Raw genomic sequence first — 23,763 nt, forward strand, 5'->3', positions numbered from 1 at the left:
TTAATGATACCAAGGCAATAAAGCAAATTAGATGATAGACGTAAATTGCAAAGTTGTTTAAAATTGTATTCTCTATCTGAATTGTGAAAGAAAAAACTTTTTTGGGTTTCACTGTCCCTTTAACATAAAAACACACTACAATCGATAGTGCATGTGTGGTGCAGACAGGCACTGACTGCACAGGCATGGGGAGTAACTGGCAGAACCCATGTAACCTTAGAGATTGGCGCCGGGTGAATGCACCTGGTGTCAGTGTCTGTATTAATAAAGATTAAAATAAAATAAATAATAATAAAAAACTAAAACACTAAAATCCCTTAACCACACTCAGTTGCAGGAAATGTATTGGCTGATGCTATAGTCTCACTTACCCTTTCCTTTCCACTGATCTCCAACTGTATTTCCTTTTCTCTTAGTTTTTTCCACTGACTGTAATATTTTGACATCGGAGTTCCTTCTGCTTTTGTCTGCGTCTCCCAATTTACCTAAAAAATGGGATAGTATTAGTGGCAAAAAACAAAGCTAGTTAGCAAGGAATACTGTTCAGAGGACTAATGAAAACTTAACACATTCGAAACCACAAAAACGTGTTCTAAGTATGATCTCACCTGTAAATAAAATCTGTTAGTTGTTAGAAATATACCCCTCTACCACAAACAAAATTAAGATAGCTGTAGCAGCAATAGCAATTTACAGATAATTACACAACCCTGAGGCCAATTAGAAATGGTTATAAATGGCTTACTAGAGTGTGTAACCAATGAATGTGTGTAATTTAGCTGTGTCTGCACTTTTATGTTTAACATTAATTAGAAAGCCCAAAATACTCAGAACAAAATAAATAGTAAATGTATATTGCAAAGTTGTTTTACTACATGAAATTAAACAATTGATATCAATATCTTAAGGTGTTTAACTTACACAATGCAGCCAGAGCACAGCGCTGTTTGAAGAAAACAGCCTGATGTGGAGCAGTGATGCAAAGCGGAACTGTCAACAGTTCCTGCATGTGCCCGTTCTTTCTGCAGACGTGCTGCATTTTCTGTGATGACATCTTAGATCACAGAAAGTTCTGCCTTGGGGATACTGACACTCTCGAGTTCTTTCAAATCTCTGTGTAGCACAGTGTGCTAGTTCATTATATATCCACAAGGGAGCATAATTGTATGATGTATCTCAAAGGTTATGTTTTGTAAAAAGTGACTAATATTCAAGCTTTTTTTTTGTTTTGTTTTTTAAATAAAACAAAACTATAGACATTTTCTGTTACTTCACCCCATCTATGTCTAGATCAGGGCTGTACAAACTAAAGCTCAGGGGTCATAAACTGCCCATCCAGTTGTTTTTTTTGTCTACTCTACTTTCCCAAATTGTTTTAAAGAACAGCAAACATATTGTAATGACAAGATATTTTTTGACTGCCTTGCAATAAACATAGTAGGCACATATGGAAAAACTGAACGCATATATATTAGGCACATATGGAAAAACCGAATGCATTTATACCTTGCTTGCTGCACTTGTTTTTCAGCTGCCAAACTCCACCTGACAAATGCCTTATTTGCCCGTTATTTTGTTAGAAGAGGTTGCAATGTTCAGTAGCTCTTTATCTATTCTGAGGCCAATTAGGGATACGTAAGCAATATTGGGCATGTTAAGTCTGGCATGTGTACTTCCAATTCTATGTTTAATAAAACATTTTATTTAACAATCTGAAAGTGTTTACTGACCCTTTACACTAAGGGCTAGATTTATTAAAGCCCTACGGCTGCAAGTTCTCACAAGAACTTGCTCGCCGTAATTTATCAAGCAGCGGTCACCAGACCGCCGCTTCCCTAACCTCTTCGCCACCTCTAAGGTGGCGAAATTCAATCCCCTCGGTCTAGTCAGACCGAGGAGATTGACAGCTCCTGCCCGTGCTTGATTGGCAGGGGGCGGGATTGCACGCGAGCGCAAAATTGCGCTCGTGTGCAATGGCGAATACCTGTGGGTAATTTCGCCCCGCCACAGGCGAGCTGAGGCGTACAGGGGCGCATATACGCGCCCCTGTCCGCCTCAGCTTTAATAAATCTAGCCCTAAAATTGTCAAACCCTGCTTTAACCCCTTCACTACCGGGACTTCCAGACAAAAACTTGCCCAAAATACCAGTGCATTTTTGCTGTTTTTTTATTTATTTATTTATCAAATATATATTAAGTAGACAACCCAAGGTATTCATCTAGGCCCATTTTGGTATATTTCATGCCACCATTTCATCGCCAAATACCATCAAATAAAAAAATTGGTATTTTTTTTTTTACAAACTTTAGGTTTCTCACAGAAATTATGTACAAACAGCTTGTGCAATCATGGCACCTTTGTTCAGAAATAGCAGACATATTGCTTTGCCATTACTTTTTGGTAATTAGAAGGCTGCTAATTGCAGCTGCGCACCACACTTCTATTATTCCCGGCAGTGAATGGGGTTAATTAGGTAGCTTAAAAAGGTTAAAGGGTCATGATACCCAATTTTTTTCTTTCATGATTTAGAAAGAGCATTTCATTTTAAACAACTTTCTAATTTACGTCTATGATCTAATTTGCTTCATTCTCTTGATATCACCTGCTGAAAAGCATATCTAGATATGCTCAGTAGCTGCTGATTGGTTGCTGCACATAAAGGCCTTGTGTGATTGGCTCACACATGTACATTGCTATTTCTTCAACAGATGATATCTAAAGAATTGAGCAAATTAGATAATAGAAGTAAATTGGAAAGTTGTTTAAAATTGCATGCCCTATTTGAATCATGAAAGTTTAATTTTGACTAGACTGTCCCTTTAAGTGAAGGTTAAGTTACCTGGTTGTCGATCTACAAAACCAAATTAACATGAGTTTCATTCATCATTTTTCTCATATTTTTCTGTTAATCAAGTTATTGCCGTAATTCTTGATCACGTTTTAAGCAGACCCAATTGAAAATCTGGCCATTAGGCGGCTGTCACTATGATATCCGCCACCTTGTTTTGCGCATGCGCATTTTTTTTTCTTCATATTGGAATGCAAGAGACTAGATGGCAGCACTATTCCCTACCATGAAGTGCTCCAAATGCCTACCTAGGTATCTCTTTAATACATAATATCATAGGAACAAAGCAAATTTGATAATAGAAGTAAACTGGAAACGTTTTTAAAATTTGCTGCTCTGTCTGAATCACAAAATAAAATTTTGGGGTTCATATCCCTTTAAAGGGACAATAAATTCAAAATTAAAATGTCATGAATTAGAGTATTTATTTTTAAACAGCTTTCCAATTTACTTCTATTATATAGTTTGCTTGGTATCCTTAGTTGAAAAAGAACACCTTGGTAGGCTCAGTTGCAGCAATACACTACTGGGAGCTAGCTGCTAATTGGTTGCTTAACACATATGCCTCTTGTCATTGGTTTATGTGATGTGTTCTGATAGCTCCCAGTAGTGCATTGCTGCTCCTTTAATAAACAATACCAAGAGAATGAAGTAACTTTGATAATAGAAGTACAATGGAAAGTTAAAACATATGTCCCTTTGATTTTTGGTGTCTCTAGGGAGTGTGGAATAAGCAAAAGCAAGAGGCGTTTAACGTCCTTTTAAAGTGAATGTAAATTTTGATGCTAAAGTGCCCGGTTTTTAAAAATTCGATTAAAAACGGGGGCACTTTAATTCATCAAAAACAGAATTTATGTTTACCTGATAAATTACTTTCTCCAACGGTGTGTCCGGTCCACGGCGTCATCCTTACTTGTGGGATATTCTCTTCCCCAACAGGAAATGGCAAAGAGCCCAGCAAAGCTGGTCACATGATCCCTCCTAGGCTCCGCCTACCCCAGTCATTCGACCGACGTTAAGGAGGAATATTTGCATAGGAGAAACCATATGGTACCGTGGTGACTGTAGTTAAAGAAAATAAATTATCAGACCTGATTAAAAAAACCAGGGCGGGCCGTGGACCGGACACACCGTTGGAGAAAGTAATTTATCAGGTAAACATAAATTCTGTTTTCTCCAACATAGGTGTGTCCGGTCCACGGCGTCATCCTTACTTGTGGGAACCAATACCAAAGCTTTAGGACACTGATGAAGGGAGGGAGCAAATCAGGTCACCTAAATGGAAGGCACCACGGCTTGCAAAACCTTTCTCCCAAAAATAGCCTCAGAAGAAGCAAAAGTATCAAACTTGTAAAATTTGGTAAAAGTGTGCAGTGAAGACCAAGTCGCTGCCCTACATATCTGATCAACAGAAGCCTCGTTCTTGAAGGCCCATGTGGAAGCCACAGCCCTAGTGGAATGAGCTGTGATTCTTTCGGGAGGCTGCCGCCCGGCAGTCTCGTAAGCCAATCTGATGATGCTTTTAATCCAAAAAGAGAGAGAGGTAGAAGTTGCTTTTTGACCTCTCCTTTTACCGGAATAAACAACAAACAAGGAAGATGTTTGTCTAAAATCCTTTGTAGCATCTAAATAGAATTTTAGAGCGCGAACAACATCCAAATTGTGCAACAAACGTTCCTTCTTTGAAACTGGTTTCGGACACAGAGAAGGTACGATAATCTCCTGGTTAATGTTTTTGTTAGAAACAACTTTTGGAAGAAAACCAGGTTTAGTACGTAAAACCACCTTATCTGCATGGAACACCAGATAAGGAGGAGAACACTGCAGAGCAGATAATTCTGAAACTCTTCTAGCAGAAGAAATTGCAACTAAAAACAAAACTTTCCAAGATAATAACTTAATATCAACGGAATGTAAGGGTTCAAACGGAACCCCCTGAAGAACTGAAAGAACTAAATTGAGACTCCAAGGAGGAGTCAAAGGTTTGTAAACAGGCTTAATTCTAACCAGAGCCTGAACAAAGGCTTGAACATCTGGCACAGCTGCCAGCTTTTTGTGAAGTAACACAGACAAGGCAGAAATCTGTCCCTTCAGGGAACTTGCAGATAATCCTTTTTCCAATCCTTCTTGAAGGAAGGATAGAATCCTAGGAATCTTAACCTTGTCCCAAGGGAATCCTTTAGATTCACACCAACAGATATATTTTTTCCACATTTTGTGGTAAATCTTTCTAGTTACAGGCTTTCTGGCCTGAACAAGAGTATCGATAACAGAATCTGAGAACCCTCGCTTCGATAAGATCAAGCGTTCAATCTCCAAGCAGTCAGCTGGAGTGAAACCAGAGTCGGATGTTCGAACGGACCCTGAACAAGAAGGTCTCGTCTCAAAGGTAGCTTCCAAGGTGGAGCCGATGACATATTCACCAGATCTGCATACCAAGTCCTGCGTGGCCACGCAGGAGCTATCAAGATCACCGACGCCCTCTCCTGATTGATCCTGGCTACCAGCCTGGGGATGAGAGGAAACGGCGGGAACACATAAGCTAGTTTGAAGGTCCAAGGTGCTACTAGTGCATCCACTAGAGCCGCCTTGGGATCCCTGGATCTGGACCCGTAGCAAGGAACTTTGCAGTTCTGACGAGAGGCCATCAGATCCATGTCTGGAATGCCCCACAGCTGAGTGACTTGGGCAAAGATTTCCGGATGGAGTTCCCACTCCCCCGGATGCAATGTCTGACGACTCAGAAAATCCGCTTCCCAATTTTCCACTCCTGGGATGTGGATAGCAGACAGGTGGCAGGAGTGAGACTCCGCCCATAGAATGATTTTGGTCACTTCTTCCATCGCCAGGGAACTCCTTGTTCCCCCCTGATGGTTGATGTACGCAACAGTTGTCATGTTGTCTGATTGAAACCGTATGAACTTGGCCCTCGCTAGCTGAGGCCAAGCCTTGAGAGCATTGAATATCGCTCTCAGTTCCAGAATATTTATCGGTAACAGAGATTCTTCCCGAGACCAAAGACCCTGAGCTTTCAGGGATCCCCAGACCGCGCCCCAGCCCATCAGACTGGCGTCGGTCGTGACAATGACCCACTCTGGTCTGCGGAATGTCATCCCTCGTGACAGGGTGTCCAGGGACAGCCACCAACGGAGTGAGTCTCTGGTCCTCTGATTTACTTGTATCTTCGGAGACAAGTCTGTATAGTCCACATTCCACTGACTGAGCATGCACAGTTGTAATGGTCTTAGATGAATGCGCGCAAAAGGAACTATGTCCATTGCCGCTACCATCAACCCGATCACTTCCATGCACTGAGCTATGGAAGGAAGAGGAACGGAATGAAGTATCCGACAAGAGTCTAGAAGTTTTGTTTTTCTGGCCTCTGTCAGAAAAATCCTCATTTCTAAGGAGTCTATTATTGTTCCCAAGAAGGGAACCCTTGTTGACGGAGATAGAGAACTCTTTTCCACGTTCACTTTCCATCCGTGAGATCTGAGAAAGGCCAGGACAATGTCCGTGTGAGCCTTTGCTTGAGGAAGGGACGACGCTTGAATTAGAATGTCGTCCAAGTAAGGTACTACAGCAATGCCCCTTGGTCTTAGCACAGCTAGAAGGGACCCTAGTACCTTTGTGAAAATCCTTGGAGCAGTGGCTAATCCGAAAGGAAGCGCCACGAACTGGTAATGTTTGTCCAGGAATGCGAACCTCAGGAACCGATGATGTTCCTTGTGGATAGGAATATGTAGATACGCATCCTTTAAATCCACCGTGGTCATGAATTGACCTTCCTGGATGGAAGGAAGAATAGTTCGAATGGTTTCCATCTTGAACGATGGAACCTTGAGAAACTTGTTTAAGATCTTGAGATTTAAGATTGGTCTGAACGTTCCCTCTTTTTTGGGAACTATGAACAGATTGGAGTAGAATCCCATCCCTTGTTCTCTTAATGGAACAGGATGAATCACTCCCATTTTTAACAGGTCTTCTACACAATGTAAGAATGCCTGTCTTTTTATGTGGTCTGAAGACAACTGAGACCTGTGGAACCTCCCCCTTGGGGGAAGTCCCTTGAATTCCAGAAGATAACCTTGGGAGACTATTTCTAGCGCCCAAGGATCCAGAACATCTCTTGCCCGAGCCTGAGCGAAGAGAGAGAGTCTGCCCCCCACCAGATCCGGTCCCGGATCGGGGGCCAACATTTCATGCTGTCTTGGTAGCAGTGGCAGGTTTCTTGGCCTGCTTACCCTTGTTCCAGCCTTGCATTGGTCTCCAAGCTGGCTTGGCTTGAGAAGTAGTACCCTCTTGCTTAGAGGACGTAGCACTTTGGGCTGGTCCGTTTCTACGAAAGGGACGAAAATTAGGTTTATTTTTTGCCTTGAAAGGCCGATCCTGAGGAAGGGCGTGGCCCTTACCCCCAGTGATATCAGAGATAATCTCTTTCAAGTCAGGGCCAAACAGCGTTTTCCCCTTGAAAGGAATGTTAAGTAGCTTGTTCTTGGAAGACGCATCAGCCGACCAAGATTTCAACCAAAGCGCTCTGCGCGCCACAATAGCAAACCCAGAATTCTTAGCCGCTAACCTAGCCAATTGCAAAGTGGCGTCTAGGGTGAAAGAATTAGCCAATTTAAGAGCATTGATTCTGTCCATAATCTCCTCATAAGGAGAAGAATCCCTATCGACCGCCTTTATCAGCTCATCGAACCAGAAACATGCGGCTGTAGCGACAGGGACAATGCATGAAATTGGTTGTAGAAGGTAACCCTGCTGAACAAAAATCTTTTTAAGCAAACCTAATTTTTTATCCATAGGATCTTTGAAAGCACAACTATCCTCTATGGGTATAGTGGTGCGTTTGTTTAAAGTGGAAACCGCTCCCTCGACCTTGGGGACTGTCTGCCATAAGTCCTTTCTGGGGTCGACCATAGGAAACAATTTTTTAAATATGGGGGGAGGGACGAAAGGAATACCGGGCCTTTCCCATTCTTTATTAACAATGTCCGCCACCCGCTTGGGTATAGGAAAAGCTTCTGGGGGCCCCGGCACCTCTAGGAACTTGTCCATTTTACATAGTTTCTCTGGGATGACCAACTTGTCACAATCATCCAGAGTGGATAATACCTCCTTAAGCAGAATGCGGAGATGTTCCAACTTAAATTTAAATGCAATCACATCAGGTTCAGCTTGTTGAGAAATGTTCCCTGAATCAGTAATTTCTCCCTCAGACAAAACCTCCCTGGCCCCATCAGACTGGGTTAGGGGCCCTTCAGAAATATTATTATCAGCGTCGTCATGCTCTTCAGTATCTAAAACAGAGCAGTCGCGCTTACGCTGATAAGGGTTCATTTTGGCTAAAATGTTTTTGACAGAATTATCCATTACAGCCGTTAATTGTTGCATAGTAAGGAGTATTGGCGCGCTAGATGTACTAGGGGCCTCCTGAGTGGGCAAGACTCGTGTAGACGAAGGAGGGAATGATGCAGTACCATGCTTACTCCCCTCACTTGAGGAATCATCTTGGGCATCATTGTCATTGTCACATAAATCACATTTATTTTAATGAATAGGAATTCTGGCTTCCCCACATTCAGAACACAGTCTATCTGGTAGTTCAGACATGTTAAACAGGCATAAACTTGATAACAAAGTACAAAAAACGTTTTAAAATAAAACCGTTACTGTCACTTTAAATTTTAAACTGAACACACTTTATTACTGCAATTGCGAAAAAACATGAAGGAATTGTTCAAAATTCACCAAATTTTCACCACAGTGTCTTAAAGCCTTAAAAGTATTGCACACCAAATTTGGAAGCTTTAACTCTTAAAATAACGGAACCGGAGCCGTTTTTAACTTTAACCCCTTTACAGTCCCTGGTATCTGCTTTGCTGAGACCCAACCAAGCCCCAAGGGGAATACGATACCAAATGACGCCTTCAGAAAGTCTTTTCTAAGTATCAGAGCTCCTCTCACATGCGACTGCATGCCATGCCTCTCAAAAACAAGTGCGCAACACCGGCGCGAAAATGAGGCTCTGCCTATGCTTTGGGAAAGCCCCTAAAGAATAAGGTGTCTAAAACAGTGCCTGCCGATATTATATATCAAAATACCCAGATAAAATGATTCCTCAAGGCTAAATATGTGTTAATAATGAATCGATTTAGCCCAGAAAGAGTCTACAGTCTTAATAAGCCCTTTTTGAAGCCCTTATTTACGATCGTAATAAACATGGCTTACCGGATCCCATAGGGAAAATGACAGCTTCCAGCATTACATCGTCTTGTTAGAATGTGTCATACCTCAAGCAGCAAGAGACTGCACACTGTTCCCCCAACTGAAGTTAATTGCTCTCAACAGTCCTGTGTGGAACAGCCATGGATTTTAGTGACGGTTGCTAAAATCATTTTCCTCATACAAACAGAAATCTTCATCTCTTTTCTGTTTGAGTAAATAGTACATACCAGCACTATTTTAAAATAACAAACTCTTGATTGAATAATGAAAAACTACAGTTAAACACTAAAAAACTCTAAGCCATCTCCGTGGAGATGTTGCCTGTACAACGGCAAAGAGAATGACTGGGGTAGGCGGAGCCTAGGAGGGATCATGTGACCAGCTTTGCTGGGCTCTTTGCCATTTCCTGTAGGGGAAGAGAATATCCCACAAGTAAGGATGACGCCGTGGACCGGACACACCTATGTTGGAGAAAAGTATATTATTATAACTGTGTTATGGTCATGCAAAACTGGGGAATGGGTAATAAAGGGATTGTCTATCTTTTTAAACAACAAAAATTCTGGCGTTGACTGTCCCTTCAAGTATTGGCTATTTAACATGAACCTGCAGAAGAATTTATATTCCCAGTGAGAGTGGGAGATATTTGTACTACATTCTTAAGAGCATTTTGAGGGTTGCTCAGTAGCATGCGTGTGCTTTGACCATTATATGGCAGTACTGTTTGTAGCAATTAAATAACAAAAAAACTGTAATAGAAGATTTAGAAAGCCATAGCTTCAGCTTGGTAGAACCTTATGGCAAATTAAGTTGTATAGCTAGAAGCACTGCTTAATAAAGAAGACTGAACACAAACTCAGAATGCATCAGTTTGTACAGAAGACTTTCAAACAGTGTGTGCGGTACCAAGAAGTGAATGCAGAGGTGTGGGTATTCTCTGTAACCAAAGATCCCTCTACAGGTGGACTGAATAACAGCTACAGACAGTGCTACCATTTAATGCTCAAAAAGTCCATAGTACTGAACCTATCTTATTATGCTCTCATGGAAAGGAAAAGAGTTTCAACAAAGGATATAAATTGTTTGCGCTCAATTCTGAAACTTTAATTTTGAATACAATGTCCTAACAAAATGGGAACCTTTATACAATTAGGACATTAACAGGTTTTTTTAAATTTTTATTTATTTTTTTCAAAGAAATTACCTTTTTCTTTTTTTTTTTTAAATACGGTTATTTACAAGGTCTTATTAAATCTGAAGAAAGGTCTGATGTACAGTATATATATTTTTGATACTGAAATGTAATTATTAATATTATTGTTTTAAACATTTCCAATTTACCTCTATTACATTTTCTTTGTTTTCTTGTTATCCTTTAATGAAAAGCAGGTAGATAAGTTTAGGAGTGTGCACGTACGTGTCTGCAGCTTTATATGGCAGCAGGTTTGCAACAATGTTATACATTAGCAGGAGCACTAGATGGCAGCACAGTTTCCTGTCATGTAGTGCTCCAGACGTGCAAAGCTACCTATCTAGATATCTCTTCAACAAAGAATAGCAAGAGAATGAAGCAAATTTGATAACACAACTAATGGGAAACATTTTAAAATATTGTATTCTCTATCTGAATAATGAAAGTAAAAATGTGGGTTTCATGTCCCTTTAAATCCTTCTGAATATTTTTGCATTAAAGCTTACATGTTTTCTAAGTAATTTTAAACGTAAAGGGACAGTTTACAAAACAACATTCTTTCCTTTAATTTGTTCTCTGTGATCCATTTTATTTGCTAGAGTATCAAATTGTTTACAACTAGCTCCTTAGCCTTCATATTGGCATTTGAAAAAGCTGATTTAGCCTGAAGTATCCCTACCTATACTAAACGTTTCTATACCTAGGTATAGGCTATTCAGTAACTATGTAAACACAGACAGCAGAATAAATCACACTCACAGTGGGAGGTGGAAGAGATAAAGCTCTAAAATGTTAATTTTCAATTGTTCTTTTGAAGTATTGTACAGAGATAAGAATGGGAAGCATTTGAATGATAACAAGTTCTGTTCTGTCTCCAAGCTTCGCCTATTTTGATGGGCTGCGGTTTTAAAGAGCAAATCCAGCTATTTATTTTGCAAAAAAGAAGCATAAATGAGCAATTTCTCATACACCTTATACGATGCAGTGGTAACACGTTCAGGAAAAAACAATTTACAGTGAACGGTCACTTTAAATGTACATGGATCATATTATGGTCAATAGCTGGGACTTTATATTGTTAATATACTATTTCAAAACACATTTTTAAAGGTATATGAAACAATTTTTTTTCTTACATGGTTCAGATAGAGCAAGTAATTTAAACAACTTTCCAATTTACTTCTATTATCTAATTTATTTTGTTCTCTTGGTATCTGTTTGTTGAAAACAATACCTAGTTGGTCTTAGGAGCTGCTGATTGGTGGCTGCACATATATGCCTCATGTTTTTGGCTCACCAAATTCGTTAACTAGCTCTTAGTAATGCACTGTTGCTTCTTCAATTAATGATACCAAGGCAATAAAGCAAATTAGATGATAGACGTAAATTGCAAAGTTGTTTAAAATTGTATTCTCTATCTGAATTGTGAAAGAAAAAACTTTTTTGGGTTTCACTGTCCCTTTAACATAAAAACACACTACAATCGATAGTGCATGTGTGGTGCAGACAGGCACTGACTGCACAGGCATGGGGAGTAACTGGCAGAACCCATGTAACCTTAGAGATTGGCGCCGGGTGAATGCACCTGGTGTCAGTGTCTGTATTAATAAAGATTAAAATAAAATAAATAATAATAAAAAACTAAAACACTAAAATCCCTTAACCACACTCAGTTGCAGGAAATGTATTGGCTGATGCTATAGTCTCACTTACCCTTTCCTTTCCACTGATCTCCAACTGTATTTCCTTTTCTCTTAGTTTTTTCCACTGACTGTAATATTTTGACATCGGAGTTCCTTCTGCTTTTGTCTGCGTCTCCCAATTTACCTAAAAAATGGGATAGTATTAGTGGCAAAAAACAAAGCTAGTTAGCAAGGAATACTGTTCAGAGGACTAATGAAAACTTAACACATTCGAAACCACAAAAACGTGTTCTAAGTATGATCTCACCTGTAAATAAAATCTGTTAGTTGTTAGAAATATACCCCTCTACCACAAACAAAATTAAGATAGCTGTAGCAGCAATAGCAATTTACAGATAATTACACAACCCTGAGGCCAATTAGAAATGGTTATAAATGGCTTACTAGAGTGTGTAACCAATGAATGTGTGTAATTTAGCTGTGTCTGCACTTTTATGTTTAACATTAATTAGAAAGCCCAAAATACTCAGAACAAAATAAATAGTAAATGTATATTGCAAAGTTGTTTTACTACATGAAATTAAACAATTGATATCAATATCTTAAGGTGTTTAACTTACACAATGCAGCCAGAGCACAGCGCTGTTTGAAGAAAACAGCCTGATGTGGAGCAGTGATGCAAAGCGGAACTGTCAACAGTTCCTGCATGTGCCCGTTCTTTCTGCAGACGTGCTGCATTTTCTGTGATGACATCTTAGATCACAGAAAGTTCTGCCTTGGGGATACTGAAACTCTGGAGTTCTTTCAAAACTCTGTGTGGCACAGTGTGCTAATTCATTATATATCCACAAGGGAGCATAATTGTATGATGTATCTCAAAGGTTATGTTTTGTAAAAAGTGACTAATATTCAAGGTTTTTTTTTGTTTTGTTTTTTAAATAAAACAAAACTATAGACATTTTCTGTTACTTCACCCCATCTATGTATAGATCAGGGCTGTACAAACTAAAGCTCAGGGGTCATAAACTGCCCATCCAGTTGTTTTTTTTTGTCTACTCTACTTTCCCAAATTGTTTTAAAGAACAGCAAACATATTGTAATGACAAGATATTTTTTGACTGCCTTGCAATAAACATAGTAGGCACATATGGAAAAACTGAACGCATATATATTAGGCACATATGGAAAAACCGAATGCATTTATACCTTGCTTGCTGCACTTGTTTTTCAGCTGCCAAACTCCACCTGACAAATGCCTTATTTGCCCGTTATTTTGTTAGAAGAGGTTGCAATGTTCAGTAGCTCTTTATCTATTCTGAGGCCAATTAGGGATACGTAAGCAATATTGGGCATGTTAAGTCTGGCATGTGTACTTCCAATTCTATGTTTAATAAAACATTTTATTTAACAATCTGAAAGTGTTTACTGACCCTTTACACTAAGGGCTAGATTTATTAAAGCCCTACGGCTGCAAGTTCTCACAAGAACTTGCTCGCAGTAATTTATCAAGCAGCGGTCACCAGACTGCCGCTTCCCTAACCTCTTCGCCACCTCTAAGGTGGCGAAATTTAATCCCCTCGGTCTAGCCAGACCGAGGAGATTGACAGCTCCTGCCCGCGCTTGATTGGCTGTGCGCGGGCAGGGGGCGGGATTGCACGCGAGCGCAAAATTGCGCTTGTGTGCAATGGCGAATACCTGTGGGTAATTTCGCCCCGCCACAGGCGAGCTGAGGCGTACAGGGGCGCATATACGCGCCCCTGTCCGCCTCAGCTTTAATAAATCTAGCCCTAAAATTGTCAAACCCTGCTTTAACCCCTTCACTACCGGGACTTCCAGACAAAAACTTGTCCAAAATACCAGAGCATTTTTGCTGTTTTTTTATTTATTTATCAAATATATATTAAGTAGACAACCCAAGGTATTCATCTAGGCCCATTTCATCACGAATGTTAAAGAATAGAAGGTACTCAAGGTGCCAGTGCCCAGTAAAGCTAGAAAAGGGGGCACATAAAACTCCAAATTTACAGCAGGTTTGTAAATGATTTGCTGTGAAGTTTAAGTGCCCAGTATAACATGTGACCTATATAAAAGCTGATTGCAAACAAGACATTCTATACATGACTATTTTCAAAGTCATGTATAAAAAGGTAAAGAGGATAATTTTGGATATATCTCTATATATCTTAAAGGGACATTAAACACTAAATAAATGCTAGATAGGATGATTCATTCAAAGAAAAGATTAGTCTGAGAATAACACGTAGATGTCATATTTAAAGTTTCATTATCTGTTTAAATATTGACAAAACATGAGTACAATGTTAGTGGGAGCTGCCATGTTGTAACTTAGGTTACTTTCTCTGCTGTGGCCAATAAGGAACAGTTATAAATAGGTCATTAGAGTGTGAAGCCAATGGCTGTGTGGAATATAACAGTGTTCTGCACTTCCATTTATAACAGGAACTAAAAAGCTCACAATTTCAGAATGGAAATACAGGAAAAGGGGACAAAATAAATAATTAATGCATACAGTATTGCAGACTTCTTTTTATATATGCGATTTATAATTTTATATTACCATATCAAAGTGTTTAATTTCCCTTTAAGGTAAATTTACTTTTTTTACAGTATCCAAATCCAGCCTTTAAAAGGAACATTAAATTCTTTAATTCAGATACAAAAACATAAATTATGCTTACTTGATAATTTAATTTTCTTCTGAAGGGTCCACAGCTGCATTCATTACTTTTGGGAATTCAGAACCTGGCCACCAGGAGGAGGTAGAGACACCCCAGCCAAAGGCTTAAATACCCCTCCCTCTTCCCTTATCCCCCAGTCATTCTGCCAAGGGAACAAGGAACAGTAGGAGAAATAGGGTGAAAAAAGGTGCCAGAAGAACAAATATTTTACAGCCGCCTCAGAGATAAAAACACGGGTGGGATCTGTGGACTCTTCCCTTCAGAAGAAAATGAAATTATCAGGTAAGCATAATTTATGTTTTTCTTCTTAAAAGGGAAGAGTCCACAGCTGCATTCATTACTTTTGGGAAAACAATACCCAAGCTTGAGGACACTGAATGCAAATAACGGGTGGCTACAAAAGGCGGCCCCTTCGAAAGGCACCACAGCCTGAATTACTCAACACCCAAAAAAATTTAAGTACAAACTGTGGAGTTATAAAATCATGATTAGAATAAATTATAAAATCATGATTAGAATAAAAATATACAATTTCAAAGAAGAATTACACATTAAATATGTTTTTCATAGATAAACATTTAGATATAAATTAAGATATAGAATATGGAATAAAGAGTTATAAATTAAATTAATTTAGGATTAGTCAGTTTAGTTAGTAATGGGTTAAATGATGTTTTAAAGACAATGTAATTAGAACTGTGACATTTAAATTCAGTTACTGTTGTCAATCAAAACACCTATACTGCTAGCTAGACATAGTATTATTAACACTCTAATGCACTGCGCATGAACAAGTTAAAATAGTATTTTCTATATGTCAGCCAAAAGTATAAAGTCTTTTAAGGAAGTTAAAATATACAAAGATAGCCTTTTCATTTATGGTATGCTTTGATTTCATTGGCTTAAAATGTGTATATAAGCTTTGCATTTGTATGAGGCTATTGTTATCTTCTGCCTTCAGATCTCGAGGTACGTATTAATCTTGCTGTGATTAATAAATAATTTATGTCAACTAATATTTGATAAATATGAGTATTAATTTAATCTGCTAGATAACCCAGATTAAATATTTGTCTATAGTTAGGGTTTTATCTAACCAAGGCGAAATAAAGCCATATTAAGAATAATTCTTACAAGCATCTCCTTTTTATCCTCTTTTGCGAGAATAATACATATACATCTGTTGCTAAAACACTCATTTAGTGACAGCCCTTAGGCAGAGGTATACAACACAAACGACACGACACCCAAGAAGGTACCTGGCTAAAGAAAAGGACCGCAACTGCCCCCCAAAAGGGAACCTGAGACCAGGAAATCCAAAGGAACTTTTTCCCACTCAACACCTAGAAAGTAACCCATGGTTGTCTTTACAAAGGCAACGCCCAGGGAGACAAACTCCCTAGAACACAAGGACCCAAAAAGAAGGATCCAAACACAGGGAACATGTCCTCAAAAGGACCCGAGGAACCCCTCATGTCCCCCAATCCCATACCATACCCTAAGGTACTCCAGGAAACTCATGAGTCCCCTGATGCTCCATAACATATCTAGATCTGTAGGCTAGATAGGCGGAGACAGCAGGAACAGGATAAATATCCCAGCAGCTAGAACAGACCTCTCCCAGAGAAACTCAAACCGTCCGAACAGGAACTCTCAAAGACCAGCCTCCAAAAGGAAGGCTGACCCTATCTCTAACCTCCTAAAGGCATGTCAAGCTAGTTAGCATCCAGACAAAAGCAAGTAGCTGTAACTGGATACACCATCACTAAGCAAATCACTGTGGATGGTTCCAACTGTAAACAACCAAGGGTGTACAGACCACCGAATAGCGGCTCCAAGAAGCGCCCCCTCCCAGCACCAGACGCCGGTAGAAAGAAGGAGGACATCCAAAGTCCTCCCTCAATGAAAGGGCAACAGCAGAAACTGTCAACACTGCTTAGAGCAACCGATCCCTAACCTTCCCTCCGGGATAACAGTCCCAGCCCAAAGGCTAGTCAAAAGACCGAAGACAAGAGTCCCAGACTACAGGAAAGAAGGATCAATTAGGAACAAAATCCTGTTAGACCGCTGCTACAAAACGGCTTGCTACCGTGACCCCCTACACGCAGTCGTGGTCAAAAAAAGGGCACATTTCCCAAGGTAAGAAGTCCCCCAAAAACCTCAGCATCCAAATATTGGATACATGTAGTGGAAGACCCCACGGGAACAAAACCCTCAGTCTCCTGCTGCAGGAATGGAGGGCCAGACACTACATCACAGCTCCCCTCCCAGGAACCTGAAACACAGGAAGGGAAAAAAACATGTCTTAAAAGAAACCGAAGGCGAGCCAGCCTATAACGGAAGGCAACATCATCCTTCACCGGATCTACTGGAGACCTTGGCTCCGAGATTGGGGCCACTGAAGCCTCAGGGGCCAACGCTTCCCCAGAAGGCCAAACTGAATCAGGCGATCCCACGCTCGATGCCTAGGTTAACGGAGCACAGACAGTATCGGAGAAATACTTCACTTGGGAGATATAAATGAGACAGCGCCATAGAAATGGCCATGCAGAACCGTGCCGTAACCTCCAACAGAAACAAGCCACTCTCTGGAGAAGGAGTGAAGGCCATAGGGACACCTGCGTGCGTAGCCACGCACCTCACAGGTCATGGAAACCTCGGAGGCGGATGGCTCAACGCACTCTAAGCTCCCAGACTCAGGAGAAGAGAGTACTCTAGAACGGGCACCCAGAACATAACTGATGGGCATTACCCGGGCCATTTCATATTCATCACAAGACACATCCTCCGTATCCGAGGCATCCGTGTCACGCATATCAGAATCCTCCATAATCTTGGGATTACAAAAAGACAAAACTAACTGGCACACTTTGACACCGCCAATGGCTGGGGCACTCACCACCTCCTGTGAACCAGACAACCCATGAGCTAGACTCTCTCGGTCGCACACAGTCAGTATAAGTAAGTGAAAAAAACAACGTAACCGCACCCGTCACGAGGTGCACTGTGCCATTCACAAAAAGGGCGCGTAATCTTGAGAGATTGTGTCCTAAAAAGAAGGCCGTTATGTTCCGTAAGGCAGAGAGCCTAAGTATAGCTACACATTGCAGATAGATCACATAACAAACATGATTAAAGTCCCCCCTGTTCAATAACCCCCCCTCAGGAGATATTAACCCATGATTCCTCATTTAAGATAAAAGGAGTCCCACACTGGGACCCTACCTTGTTTCTTTAACAATACATCACATATTGACATACAATGACACAAACTATCTTACCGGAATCTACGCCGTGAAACAGGAACACGGCCCTTCAAGTGTGACAGATAGTGGCCTCGCTTCTGACATGGACTTGAGTGAAGAAAGGTAGGCAGCGAAACTCGTTAACGCCGATTACCAAGGAGCTGTGAATATGAGTTGGGATGGGTTCGCAGGAAAACTCTCCCTGCATATACGGACTCTAACTTTCATCCATGCTCTCACTGAGAGGCTGACAGGATTACTTAAAACCCCAGTCCCATTGTGAAGAGTACTACCCTCCATGAGAGAGTATCTCGAACTTCTGTACACTTCTCTGCCAACCTCCTGTGACGAAAGGCAAAGAATGGCTGGGGGATGAGGGAAGTGGGGAAGGTATTTAAGCCTTTGGCTGGGGTGTCTTTGCCTCCTCCTGGTGGCCAGGTTCTGAATTCCTAAAAGTAATGAATGCAGCTGTGGACTCTTCCCTTTTAAGAAGAAAAAGGAAATTTATGCTTACCTGATAAATTAATTTCTTCTACGATATGACGAGTCCACGGATTTCATCCTTACATGTGGGATTTATCCTCCTGCTAACAGGAAGTGGCAAAGAGCACCACAGCAGAGCTGTATATATATAGCTCCTCCCTTCCCTCCACCCCCAGTCATTCGACTGAAGGTTAGGAAGAGAAAGGAAAAGCTAAAGGTGCAGAGGTGACTAAAGTTATAAAAAATAAATATAATCTAAACCTGTCTTAAAAATAACAGGGTGGGCCGTGGACTCGTCATATTGTAGAAGAAATTAATTTATCAGGTAAGCATAAATTTCCTTTTCTTCTACAAGATATGACGAGTCCACGGATTTCATCCTTACTTGTGGGATACAATACCAAAGCTACAGGACACGGATGAAAGGGAGGGACAAGACAGGAACCTAAATGGAAGGCACCACTGCTTGAAGAACCTTTATCCCAAAACCAGCCTCAGAAGAAGCAAAAGTATCAAATTTGTAGAATTTTGAAAAAGTGTGAAGAGACGACCAAGTTGCAACCTTGCAAATCTGTTCAACAGAAGCATTGTTTTTAAATGCCCATGAGGAAGCCACAGCCCTAGTAGAATGAGCCGTAATTCTTTCAGGAGGCTGCTGTCCAGCAGTCTCATATGCCAGACGGATGATACTCTTCAGCCAAAAATAAAGAGAGAGGTAGCCGTAGCTTTCTGAAACCTATGCTTTCCAGAATAAACAATGAATAATGAAGATGATTGACGGAAATCCTTAGTTGCCTGCAAGTAAAACTTCAAGGAACTGACCACGTCCAGGTTATGCAACTTACGCTCCTTCTTAGAAGAAAGATTAGGACATAATGAAGGAACAACAATTTCCTGATTAATATTCTTATTAGAAACAACCTTAGGAAGGAAACCAGATTTGGTACGTAAAACCACTTTATCAGAATGGAAGATAAGGTGAATCACATTCTAATGCTGAAAGCTCAGAAACTCTACGAGCAGAAGAAATAGCAACCAAAAACAAAACTTTCCAAGATAACAGCTTAATATCTATGGAAAGCATAGGTTCAAACGGAACCCCTTGAACATTAAGAACTAAATTCAAACTCCAGGGCGGAGCAATTGGTCTAAACACAGGCTTAATTCTGGTTAAAGCCTGACAAAAAGACTGAACGTCTGGAACATCTGCCAAACGTTTGTCCCTTTAAGATCTGTCATTTTAAGGAACTCACTGATAACCCTTTCTCCAATCCTTCTTGGAGAAAAGACAGAATTTTGGGAATCCTAACTTTACTCCATGAGTAGCCCTTGGATTCACACCAAAAAAGATATTTACGCCGTATCTTATGATAGATCTTTCTAGTGACAGGCTTACGTGCCTGAATCAAAGCATCAATGACCGCATCAGAGAATCCCCGCTTAGATAAAATCAAGCGTTCAATCTCTAAGCAGTCAGCTGCAGAGAAATTAGATTTGGATGTTGGAAAGGACTCTAAATGAGAAGGTCCTGTCTCACCGGGAGTTTCCACGGAGGCAGAGAGGACATGTCCACTAGACCTGCATACCAAGTCCTGCGTGGCCACGCAGGTGCGATTAGAATTACCGAAGCTCTCTCCTGTTTGATCCGAGCAATCACCCGGGGAAGGAGAGGAAACGGTGGAAACACATAAGCCAGGATGTACGACCAAGGCACTGCCAAAGCATCCACTAGTTGGGCCTGAGGATCCCTCGACCTGGATCCGTATCTTGGGAGCTTGGCATTCTGTCGAGACGCCATCAGATCCAACTCCGGTCTGCCCGATCGGAGAATCAGTGAGGCAAATACCTACAGATGGAATTCCCACTCCCCTGGATGAAAAGCCTGGCGGCTTAAATAATCTGCTTCCCAGTTGTCCACTTCTTGGATGTAGATTGCTGACAGATAACAAGAGTGGGTCTCCGCCCATCGAATTATTTTGGATACCTCTATCATCGCTAAGGAACTCCTCGTTCCTCCCTGATGATTGATGTAAGCCACAGTCGTAATGTCCGACTGGAATCTGATGAATTTGGCAGAAGCCAACTGAGGCCAAGCCTGAAGCGCATTGAATATTGCTCTCAATTCCAGAATATTGATTGGAAGTAGAGACTCCACCTGAGTCCATACACCCTGAGCCTTCAGGGAATTCCAGACTGCACCCCAGCCCAGTAGACTGGCGTCCGTTGTCACTATCACCCACGAGGGTATGCGGAAACACGTCCCTTGGGACAGATGATCCGGCGACAACCACCAAAGAAGGGAGTCTCTGGCCTCTTGATCCAGATTTATCGGAGGAGAAGGAGATACATTTGCATAGTCCCCATTCCACTGTCCGAGCATGCACAGTTGCAGTGGTCTGAGATGAAACCGAGCAAACGGAATGATGTCCATTGCCGCCACCATCAATCCAATTACCTCCATACACTGAGCCACTGATGGCCAAGGATTGGACTGAAGGGCTCGACATAAATTTAGAATTTTTGACTTTCTGACCTCCGTCAGAAATATCTTCATGTCTATAGAATCTATCAGAGTTCCCAAGAAGGGAACCCTTGTCTGTGAAATTAGATTCACCTTTCACCCTTGAATTCTCAGAAAGGACTGGCGCTCTACAAATACCTGATAATAATAATAATAATAATGAGGACAACACTGTGTCTGTATGAGACTTTGTCAGATGATAAGTTGACGCCTGAATCAAAATATCATCCAGATAAGGCACCACTGCTATGCCCCATGGCCTGAGAACCGCCAGAAGCGACCCTAGAACATTCGTGAAGATCCTGGGTGCTTTGGCCGACCTGAAGGGAAGAGCCACAAACTGAAAATGTTTGTCCAGGAAAGCAAACCTTAGGAACTGATGATGATCCTTGTTGATAGGAATATGAAGGTATGCATCCTTCAAGTCCATGGTAGTCATATATTGACCATCCTGGATCATTGGTAAAATTGTTCGGATAGTCTCCATCTTGAATGATGGAATTCTGAGAAACTTGTTTAGACTCTTGAGATCTAAAATGGGTCTGAACGTTCCCTTTTTTTGGGAACCACGAAAAGATTTGAGTAAAATCCCTGTCCCTGTTCTAGTCTTGGAACAGGACAAATTACTCCCATAGTAGAGAGGTCTTTTACACAATGTAAGAACGCCTCTCTTTTTATCTGGTTTTTTTTCAATCTTGAAAGCAGAAATCTCCCCCTTGGGAGAAATCCTTTGAATTCCAGTTTATACCCGTGGGTCACAATTTCCAGTGCCCAGGGATCCTGAACATTTCTCGCCCAAGCCTGGGCAAAGAGTGAGAGTCTGCCCCCTACTAAATCCGCTCCCGGATCGGGGGCCGCCCCTTCATGCTGTCTTGGTAGCAGCAACGGGCTTCTTGGGTTGTTTACCCTTGTTCCAAGCCTGGTTGGGTCTCCAGACGGACTTGGCCTGAGCAAAATTCCCTTCCTGCTTTGTGGAGGAAGAGGAAGAAGAGGGTACTCCTTTAAAGTTCCGAAAGGAATGAAAATTATTTTGTTTACCTCTCATCTTAACAAACTTATCCTGAGGTAGGGCGTGACCTTTACCTTCAGTAATGTCAGAGATGATCCCTTCAATTCAGGCCCGAATAGGGTCTTACCCTTGAAAGGAATAGCCAAGAGCTTTGACTTAGATAACACATCAGCAGACCACAATTTTAACCATAACGCCCTGCGCGCTAAAATGGCAAATCTTGCATTCTTAGCCGCCAATTTAGCAATTTGAAAGGCGGCTTCTGTGATAAAAAGATTTAGCTAGCTTGCGAGCCTTAATTCTATCTAAAATGTCCTCTAAAGGAGTCTCAACCTTCAGAGACTCTTCTAGAGCATCGAACCAAAAAGCCGCTGCAGTAGTCACTGGAACAATGCAGGCTGTTGGTTGTAAAAGGAAACCCTGATGAATAAATAACTTCTTTAGAAGACCCTCTAATTTTTTATCCATAGGGTCTTTGAAAGCACAACTGTCCTCAATAGGAATAGTTGTACATTTAGCCAGGGTAGATATAGCTCCCTCCACCTTAATGACAGTCTGCCAAGAGTCCCGAACGGTGTCTGAAATGGGATACATTTTCTTAAAATTAGCAGGGGGAGAAAACGGTATACCCGGTCTGTCCCACTCCTTCTTAATAATCACCGAAATTCTCTTAGGAACCGGAAAAACATCAGTGTAAGTGGGTACTTCTAGATATTTGTCCATTTTACACAATTTCCATAGTAAAAAAACACAGCAGCCTCTCCTAGTGTCAAACCCTTAATAAACTTACATACCAAAGTAATAGTTATTATGTATGCACCAGTAAGATCAGTAACCCATAGTCCCTATATGTCTACTGCTTACCCCTTCCGCTACAGGGAATAATGTCAGCCATTTCTGATATAACCAGTCTCCTCAGAAAATAAAAGGCTGAACATACCTCAATGCTGCTTGTAGCATGACACCGGTCTCCACACTGAAGATTTCACTGAAGACTTCTACCTTCAGAACTCTGTGGGAACCAGAATGAATCTTAGTAACGTCTGCTAAAATCATCAACCTCATGGGAGAAAAAAGGATCTCTTCATTCCTCTTGGGAATCCAGACTGATAATTTATCCCTGAGAACAAATAGTACACACCGGTACCATTCTAAAACAAAAAATATCTTGATTGAAGAAACTAAAACCAACACCTCACTTTACCTCTTCCTATTACTAACAAAGGCAAAGAGAATTACTGGGGGTGGAGGGAAGGGAGGAGCTATATATACAGCTCTGCTGTGGTGCTCTTTGCCAATTCCTGTTAGCAGGAGGATAAATCCCACAAGGATGAAATCTGTGGACTCGTCATATCTTGTAGAAGAAATACAGTTTAATTCAGATAGAGCATACAATTTTAAAAACCATTCCAATTTACTTATTTTATCAAATTTGTTCCATTGTCTTGGTATCCTTTGCTGAACGAGCAACAGTGAACTACTAGGAGCTAGCTGAACTCACAGGGTGAGCCAAACACAAGAGGCATATATATGCAGCCACCAATAAGCAGCTATCTCCCAGTAGAGCATTGCTTCTCCTTACCCTACCTAGGTATGCTTTATACAAAGGTTGCCAACAGAACAAAGCAAATTAGTTAATAAAAATAAATTAGAAAGTTGTTTAAAATTGTATTATCTATCTGAAACAAACTGTATTTTGTGTCTGAATTAAATAATTTCATGTTCCTTTAAGGGCCGGACTTGGATACTGTTACAAAATAAAATTACCTTAAATCACCTTAAAGTAGATAGACAGATGTATTTAAAATTGTTTCATGTCCCTTTAAGAAATGCAGGATGTTTATTAAAATGTGTATTTAACCCCTTAACGGCGCAAGTCATACAGGGTACG

General features: G+C 40.9%; 1 protein-coding gene across 1 annotated transcript in view; it reads right to left on the reverse strand.

Moving 5' to 3' along the window:
• Positions 1-23,763, reverse strand: part of NOC2L (NOC2 like nucleolar associated transcriptional repressor) — a 274,391-nt gene that overhangs the window by 57,519 nt on the left and 193,109 nt on the right. Inside the window, exon 16 of the mRNA XM_053690456.1 lies at positions 11,986-12,099. Within this exon, the coding sequence (XP_053546431.1) occupies positions 11,986-12,099 (114 nt within the window). The remainder of the gene's footprint in view (positions 1-11,985; positions 12,100-23,763) is intronic.

The sequence above is a fragment of the Bombina bombina genome, chromosome 8 (assembly GCF_027579735.1).
Source record: "Bombina bombina isolate aBomBom1 chromosome 8, aBomBom1.pri, whole genome shotgun sequence".
NCBI classification, from domain to species: Eukaryota; Metazoa; Chordata; class Amphibia; order Anura; family Bombinatoridae; genus Bombina; species Bombina bombina.